Source organism: Phalangium opilio, unplaced genomic scaffold, assembly GCF_054372755.1.
Source record: "Phalangium opilio isolate 3A_F unplaced genomic scaffold, DU_Popi_V2 ptg000094l_1, whole genome shotgun sequence".
Taxonomy (NCBI): Eukaryota; Metazoa; Arthropoda; class Arachnida; order Opiliones; family Phalangiidae; genus Phalangium; species Phalangium opilio.
Window position 1 is genome coordinate 1,298,429 of NW_028324199.1, and position 8,368 is coordinate 1,306,796.

The 8,368-nt window shown below is 40.4% G+C and overlaps 1 protein-coding gene across 1 annotated transcript; it reads left to right on the forward strand.

Annotated features, from left to right (window-relative positions):
• The first annotated feature begins 1,732 nt into the window (after positions 1 to 1,732).
• On the forward strand, positions 1,733 to 7,137 carry LOC149637872 (zinc finger BED domain-containing protein 4-like). Its single transcript, XM_089850754.1, has 6 exons — positions 1,733 to 1,823; positions 5,392 to 5,772; positions 5,821 to 6,068; positions 6,186 to 6,719; positions 6,772 to 6,933; positions 7,132 to 7,137. The coding sequence occupies exons 1-6, from the start codon at positions 1,733 to 1,735 to the stop codon at positions 7,135 to 7,137; spliced, it is 1,422 nt and encodes a 473-aa protein (XP_089706880.1).
• Positions 7,138 to 8,368: the final 1,231 nt, after the last annotated feature.

Consider the following 8,368-nt stretch of genomic DNA (forward strand, 5'->3'; position numbering starts at 1 on the left):
ACCCCAAATATTAGGTCTTGTGAAAGAAATTAAAAAACCAAAGTTAAAAGTCACTTTTTAACAATCTATGTTGGTGATGATGGTTCTCATCAACTAGGATAAGAATATGTTTTTTTTTATTAAATGAAGAAGTTATATTTTGTTAGGAATATATATATATGAGGTCAAGTATGCGTGCAGGATAAAACTTACAGTTTAAGGATAATATAGGGAAAAATTCATGCTGGTTTGTTCTTCAGGCAATGTTTCATCGACACTGTATTATCAAAAATTGCCCAATGAACTAACTTCAAAGTTCATTTGGCCACTTCATATAAATAGAGCTTAACAATGAGGTTTAGAGAACATTCACTATGACGAGATTAAGTAATCTAGATCGGGAAAGGTTAATAGCTCTTCATGAAGCCGGTCGAAGTGTAGCGCAAATAGCCTTTCAACTTAATTGCTCAAAACCAACCGTATGATATTGGATCGCAGCTCACGTAGATAATGGTCGCCTAACTGATTTGCCAAGACCTGGAGCACAACGAGTTACGACAGAAGAAGAGGATGAAGTTATTGCAGCCATCGCTTTCAACAACCCGACAATCACGTGTCGTCCCATCAAATTCCCCATGGACTTAGAAGCTTCGGAACAAACTATCAGAAGAAGGATTCGTGCTTCCGGGCTTCGAAGCCGCATCGCAGCCAACAAACCTTTCCTAAAGCCGGAGCAAGAAGCACAACGACTGGGCTTTGCGCGCGATTATTTGCATTGGGGAAATGAATGGAATCAGGTTTTTATAAGCGACGAGTCAACCTTTTGCTCTAGCCAAAATCACCAATGTCGGGTGTGCAGGGAGTTAGGCTGCTGGTATGTTCCTTCATTCATTAATTCTCGAAAGAATAGTGGTCGTTTTTCCGTTCCTGTTTGGGGTTACATCAGTCGAGAAGGGCTAGGATGTTTGGTGCGCATCGATGGGCATTTGAACTCAGAAAAATATATAGACATAATTGAGCACAGCTTCGTTCCACACGTCCTTGACAACTACTTTCCGGATGGAAAATTCACTTTCCAACAAGACAACTCGAGGATTCACACTTCGCGCGCAACGCTGCAATATTCTCGGGAGTATCGTCCAGAAATTGCTCTTCTTAGATGGCCAACATGTTCACCAGATGTCTCCAATTGAACACGTTTGGGCGGAAATGAAGAAGAGCATGGGAAGGATTGCAGTGGCACCTCAAAACGCAGATGAGCTTTGGGCTATGGTGAAGGTTGCCTGGGAGGAAACCAGTGAAAGACAAAACTACACGGCGGAGTTGTTCGCATCGATGCCACGAAGGTTACAAAACGTCATCGATGTTAACGGAAAGATGACAAGATATTGATTAAATTTATAACTTTAAGAACCCTATTTAATTACACTTTAATGATTCATATTGAAATAAATAAACTGCTTGCCCACGTATAGACTTTTGAATAAATTTGCTTGCAATCGCAATAACGTGTTTGGAACTGATTTTTTTAACAAGCGTGCCACGCATTTTCCCATTTATTGTTCTAAACCGCGAGTTATATCCTCATATTCATCTATATAATATTCCTAACAAAATATAACTTCTTCATTTAATAAAAAACCATATTTTATCCTAGTTGATGAGAACAATCATCACCTACTTAGATTGTTAAAAGTGACGATCAACTTTGGTTTCTTAATTTCTTTCACAAGACTTAATATTTGTTGTACTAATGAATAAACAAGACGTCGCGGGAGAAAAAGTTTTCATTAGAGACGACTGTACCGAATTTAGAAATTCCCAATTTCAAGGATACTTAAAGGGTAAAGGGGTCATATTTTTTTCAGCTGAGAATGACGATATAAAGGCGTGCATGGTAGAAAGATTAAATCAAACTTTTATGTCACGCATGTACAGGTATTTTACTGAAAAGAATACCAACAGATGTATCGATGTTCTAGATGACCTGGTTAAGCCTAAAAATAACTCTTTGCATACCGCGATAAAAATGACTCCTTTGGAAGTTTCTGGAACCAATCTCCTTCAGGTTTTTAAAATTGTATACGGAAAGTACTTCAGCGAAAACAAAGTTTACGGGAAAAAAAGGTGGACGATTACGTCCGTGTATGTAGGAATAAGATTAAGAGCGAACTTTCACTTTTAAAATAGTGGGAAAAATAGACAGACGCCCTCCGGTATTCAAACTAGAAGATTTAATCGGGGAACCAATAAAAGGAGTGTTTTACGGGATAGAACTTCAGTCAGTAGATAGACCCGAGAAGTACAAGATCAGTGATTCTTAAGCGTACTAGGAGAGGACAAAAGGAGCTCTTTGTAAAGTGGCTAGGGTACCCCTCATGTAAGAATAGTTGGATTCCGGCTAGATGAAGTCTCCCTTTTACCTAACGCTTCTAAGCAACGCTAGCATGAAAATTTACGACAACATCAAGACCTCTTCTTACCCTACCAAGTTGCCCCAGGCTATAGAGTTGATCGGAGATGAATGGTTGGCTGCCCTGGTACAAGTTTTATACCCAACGTCCTTTTTAACTTTCCCAGTGAGGAATGTCACCTGCAGGTGGTCTCGCATGAAAATAAAAAAGTAGCGACGGTAAATCACAGCCTTTCGCTAAAGCCGAGGCCTTTATAGTTCCCGGGGGTTATTATTAATCATTAGAAGCCCTCCTTAAACAAATAGCTTCCGGATTAAGCTGGTTTCAATACGGTTCAAAGTTTCAGTTTGATGCGGATCCTCTCTCTGATTACATTTCTTTAACTATTCAACCTAACGGTATCTTGGCTCTTTCCCACACTTCGAAATGGATATTAGGATTTAAAACCCCAAAAGGTCAAAGTACGTCTTTCTCTTGCCCTTCAGATAAAACCAGTCAATCGTATAGAAACTCTGTTCCCGCTAATTTAAATTATTATACTCCCGACCAATTCTTTATTTATTCCGATATAGTAGCTAATGAATTTATAGGCGATACGGTAGCCCCGCTACTTCGTATAGTAGGCGTAGACAGGGAAAAACCTCACGGTTCGACTAAAACTAAATCATTTAACTCTCCCCATTACGTTAAAGTTGCTAAACGTTACTTTGATGCTGTAGACATTGATATAAGGAAGAGTTTAGGCCAAGCCGCGTCATTCGAGTTTGGAACGTCGACCTGTAAACTACACTTTAGACCATGCCAAAGCCCCAAACATTAGAGTCTCGTTGCGAGTATAGGAGGTATTATCAAAAGCGCATAGATAACCAGAAAGTGAAGAACGAGAAGCCTGAACCGCAACGTGAAAAATGAGTTCCCCCATAGTCGATTCAAGATTTTCGTCCCCCTTACAGAGCGACGGGAAGAGTTGGTCTTATGCCGCAGCGGAGAGTAACTTTCGCGTAGTTTTACACAAGGTACATGCGTAAGTTGGCTCGAAAATATAGTTCACTTATTTCTTTATTTTCATGTCGTCTGCTATAGTTTAATTCCAAGGCTTAATATAATCTAGTCATTTAGGTAGTCGGGAATCGGCACACTTGTCAAAATGTCAGATTTGAATTTAGCAAACATTTTAGAAAGTTACGAAAAGGATGACTTTTTCCTGATTGATAAAGACGGAAAATTTAAAGGTGCAATAGAATGCATGAAAAACAATATCAAAATTCAACTTAACGAAACTTGAAAATTCCACGACGATTGAACCGAAAGAGCGCTAAAGAACAACCGTTAAGCCTAGTTAAGCAGCCGATTTCTCAATAGTATTCCCCTCTATGCCCAGGAGCCGCTACCATCGCGAAGTACTTTCCGCTTGTCACGTGACACTAACGATGACCTAATATATCTCTGATTCGATTGGTAGTTGAAAACGAGGCTCACCAACCACCCATTTGTGTCCCCCTTGCTTCTCATTTTACACGAATACCGTTGCTAAAGGCTGGAAAGACTTAATGTTCTTCACTTTCTGATCTATGCTCTTTTGGTATTATTTAGACCAGGTAGGGGGTGGAGGGGTGTCAAAAGTATTCGTTGGGACGGTATTGGAAGCGCTCTGAAAGGGTTATTTAGATGGGCACGCCCCTTATTAATTAAAGGTGCAAAGTATTTGGCACCTAGAGCCATTAGTACGGGACAAAAGATTCTTGGTGACGTAATGCAAGGTCAGAATGTGAAAAGTACCGCGAAAAAGAGATTGAACGAAACTTATGAGAACAAAACTGCTGCTCAGCAAGGTTCAGGATTAAAGATAAAGAGACGCAGAGTTAAACGTCTATCACTTTATCACCGTCATTCAAAGCAGACGCCACGCGATATATTTAGCTCCTGAAAAAATCATGTTTTCTCTCCAAGCTCTTAAGAGTGAATTGGACATTTTTGCCCCTGTGCCGATTCAAACTAGTGTCGAACATGCTAATTGTGTATGGGCCAAACCCTTGGCGGCCATTGGTAATAGCTCTACTAGGGCCCTGCGAATCGGCTTGATTCGCAAAACTAGAATATCGAATCGGATATTCGAATCGTGAAGGACATTAGCCGAATCGAATATATTAGTATTCGTTAAGGTCGAATACAAATCAAAGATTTGGAAAGCGTAATGCAACGTCCGTCGATTTGAATAATGAACTGGACGTGGCCCTCGAATCTCAAATCGAATCATTTCTATTATTCGGTTAAATATTACGTCGAATTGTAACGCCAATTGGTACACATATTATATTAAAAAATAAATGTTCTCTACGTTTAGTAGACTATTAGTTTTTTAGCTTTCATGCCTTACCAACTATATCTATAACTAAAACATTTTATGGCTCAGTTTAGAAATTGAAGCCACTCGTACGGCTAATTTGTGTTTTGCTTGTAAGATTACTCATAAATCGGAGTCAACAAGTAAGGTGAAACCATAAACGGTCGATTGTAGACATTGAATGTTTAGTTTTGCACACTGAAGGTAACATATAATGTGCGACACTTCAACCCTCGGTTCACAGTTATGTCTGTTGTAATAGGCCTAGGTCTATAGTAGGAATAAAAAACATCAATTTGTTATCTAGGCCTACTGGAATTCTCATATAAAAGGCTACGCAAAATACTGTATGTCGGAGTTAAGCTTGTAATCGCGTGTAACACATCGAAGAATAAATAAATAATTATGCCAGCTTAAATAAGTATTCTTATAAACAAACCTACAACAATGTCATGCGTGAAATTACATTTCGTTCAATCTGCCACCGACTTTCGGTGTAACACTTGTCACCAGACATTTGCCATACAGTCTAGTGGAACAACCTCTCATTTATGGAGTCACTTGCAAAGGAAGCATCCCGTTCAGTATGCAAAGACCAAAGATGACACAGCTCACAAAGCTAAAACACTTTAGCGAAACGGTCACTATTTTCAGGGTCAACGTCTACTGCATCACCACATAAGAAACGTAAACCTTTACCACAGTTAGACAAGGGTAAGTATGATAAAGCTGTACTAACATACGTCGCAGCTGATGCGAGACCGTTTGAGGCAGTCGCTGGTTCCGGATTCAAGTATCTATGCTCTGTACTAACTGAAGGTCGATACAGTCCTCCACATCCCACGACACTCTCTCGAAAATTAAACGACACAAGAATAGATCTGGAAAAGAAGCTGCAGTCAACGTTGAAGACCGATATTGGTAGTTCACGATTTTCCATAACGTTTGATCACTGGAAAAGTGGTAACGGTAGTAACTACTTGGTCGTTACATGTCATTATATCAACGAGAATGAATGGGTTTTGCACTCCAAATGTTTATCAGTGTCGAACTTGGAAATTTGAGATGCTGACCATACGTCAGCGGCAACTGAAAACATTATAAGGACACAGTTGAAGCATTATAATCTAGAGCTATCACAAGTGTTCTTCTCTACCACAGATACAACTAACTCGATGCCCTGCACCGCACGACTTTTGGGAGTGAAGTGGCCAGGATGTGCCGCGCATAAGCTACAGCTTGCGATTAATGGAGCGTTGGAAGCTCAAATAATGATAAAGAATGCCATCAAGTGCGCTCATAGAATTGGGGCATTTTTCCATTGCTCTACAGTAGGTGCAAAATCCCTAAAGAAACATCAAATTGACAATGGAAGTCCTTAGTCATGACCTCTCTTAGACGTTGTAACTCGATTTAACAGTACGTTCAATCTTTTGCGTTGGCTGAAGACAAACGATGTCGCAGTATCACTTGCCCTGGTGGAATGCATGGAGAAGAAAAACAGCGCGAAGACTCCACCGTTTCCTTTGGCCAAACCCTTGAAAGACACTCTGGAATCCTCTCTGCCCATTCTGAGCATCATAGCGGAAGCCACTGCAATTTTCAGTGCTGATACATCAATCACGTCCAGCCTTATTGTTCCAATTATCTCTATTTTGAAAGACGAAGTAAAGGCAGCCCCAGCGAAAGGAGTTAAAGCCTTCAGAGACGAAGTCTTGAAGCAACTCAACGAACGATTCGATCTAACTAAAGACCACCTACTGGCAGCGATGTTTGTGGACCCACGATTTAAAGACACTTTACTAAGCGACCAGCACACATTGGATGTGAAACGCTACTTAGATGAGCTGCATTACAACGACCTCAACGATGCTAACGTTCATGATGAAACAAGTGAGACGCACAACCAGGCTGTACTGAACGACAACGGTTGTGGCGAAACAAGAACTGAACGAAGCCTACTTGACACCTTATTCAATAAGGTACGTGGAAGTCAGTCAACAAAATGTACTTTCTAATATTACCCCTTCCAAGAAATTACATGCCGAGATTGAAGACTATACCAAAGAACCTGTATTGGATCGTGATGGTGATCCAGTCCTTTACTGGAGACACAAACGTCACGTTTATCCTTTATTATCAAAGGCTGCTCGAGATTTACTGGCTATTCAAGCTACAAACTGCGCATCAGAAAGGGTAAATTCTGTGGGGTCTCAAATATTCTCTGATCATCGTCATTCTCTATCAAACTACAATGCTGAAACACTTATATGGGCACGAACAAACAAAGACTTGTTATTTACATGTAAAATTGATAGTCCATAAACGCAAAATAGAGATAGTTGCTCAACCATATTATCTAGCACTCAATAAAATTAGAATTGTCATTTTTAGTTGTAGTATGTCATTCGATGGATATTAGCAAATAAACATATTGTAGAATTCTTATCTCCAACCCTGACCCATCTTGTAGCAGACTACAAACGGATATAAAAAAGATTACTGCGTAGTATAAGCTGATGCAGGGTTGTGTTTACTGTAACGCGTAGTTTATGAGTATTAATTAAATCCAAGTGTTATGTTATTAAGACCGACTCGTTTCTAACATAAGCATAAAACATTGCAATGGCGACGGAGCGGTTTTTCTCTCTCGTGGGTATATAAGGTAGTTACGGCGCTACTCTTTTTCCCTGATTATCAATTTCTGGCTAACGCCTTGACCAAGGCTTCGGGAAGAGTGGAACGATTTCTTTGTACTGACCGGTACATCACCTACCATGGCTCTATCCTTGCCATTGATTCTTCCATTCGACTTGCGTGCTGACCCAGAAAACCTAAATGCTGCTTGGAAGAAGTGGTGTAACAAGTTTGAGAACTATCTGGTTGCATCTGGTATCAAAGATGTAATTCGTCAGAAAGCATTGTTACTGCACTGTGTGGGTGAGTCTGTCCAAGATATTTTTTACGCATTGCCGGGAAATGACGCAACCAAAGACTACGAGGAAGCTAAGAATCTTCTCACCACATACTTCGCTCCAAAACAAAATGTCGATTATGAAATTTTCAAATTTCGTGAGGCGACACAGCAAGACCGAGAAACAATCGACGAATATCACATCCGTCTACGCTCGATAGCAATCTATTGCACCTTTGCCGATTTGGACCTTGAAATAAAACGGCATATCGTACAAACCTGTACATCGAAGAGTTTGCGAAGAAAGGCGTTACAGGATCCTACCATGGATCTCGCGCAATTACTCCAAAAAGCACGAATGATGGAAATCTCCGAAAGTCATGCTTCATCCATTGAACACTCTAGTCAAGTACCGACTGCCAAACCTAAGGAATCAGCCTTCTTCGTTCGCAACCAAGCCTCTTCACAAGGTAAACAATCCTCTACCACCTGTAGTCAGAAGTCTAACACCAACCATGCAAAATGTGGACTTTGCGGAGGAACTTATCCTCACCTTTCGAACCGTCCATGCCCAGCTAAAGGCAAAACATGTAATAACTGTGGCAGAATGAATCACTTCAGTTCAGTCTGTCGGACCGAACCTGCCAAACCCTCAGGCAACACCAAAAAAAACAACCAACGACCAAAGAATAAACATCGAGTTCATTCTCTACAATC

Excerpts from the sequence above, each read along its gene's own strand:
- LOC149637872 (XM_089850754.1), top strand. The coding sequence starts at position 1,733 with ATGAATAAACAAGACGTCGCGGGAGAAAAAGTTTTCATTAGAGACGAC. Across the intron at positions 1,824-5,391 it reads ATTTCAAGGATACTTAAAGG|GGTCAACGTCTACTGCATCA; the intron begins GTAAAGGGGTCA and ends CACTATTTTCAG. Across the intron at positions 5,773-5,820 it reads ATGGGTTTTGCACTCCAAAT|CGGCAACTGAAAACATTATA; the intron begins GTTTATCAGTGT and ends ACCATACGTCAG.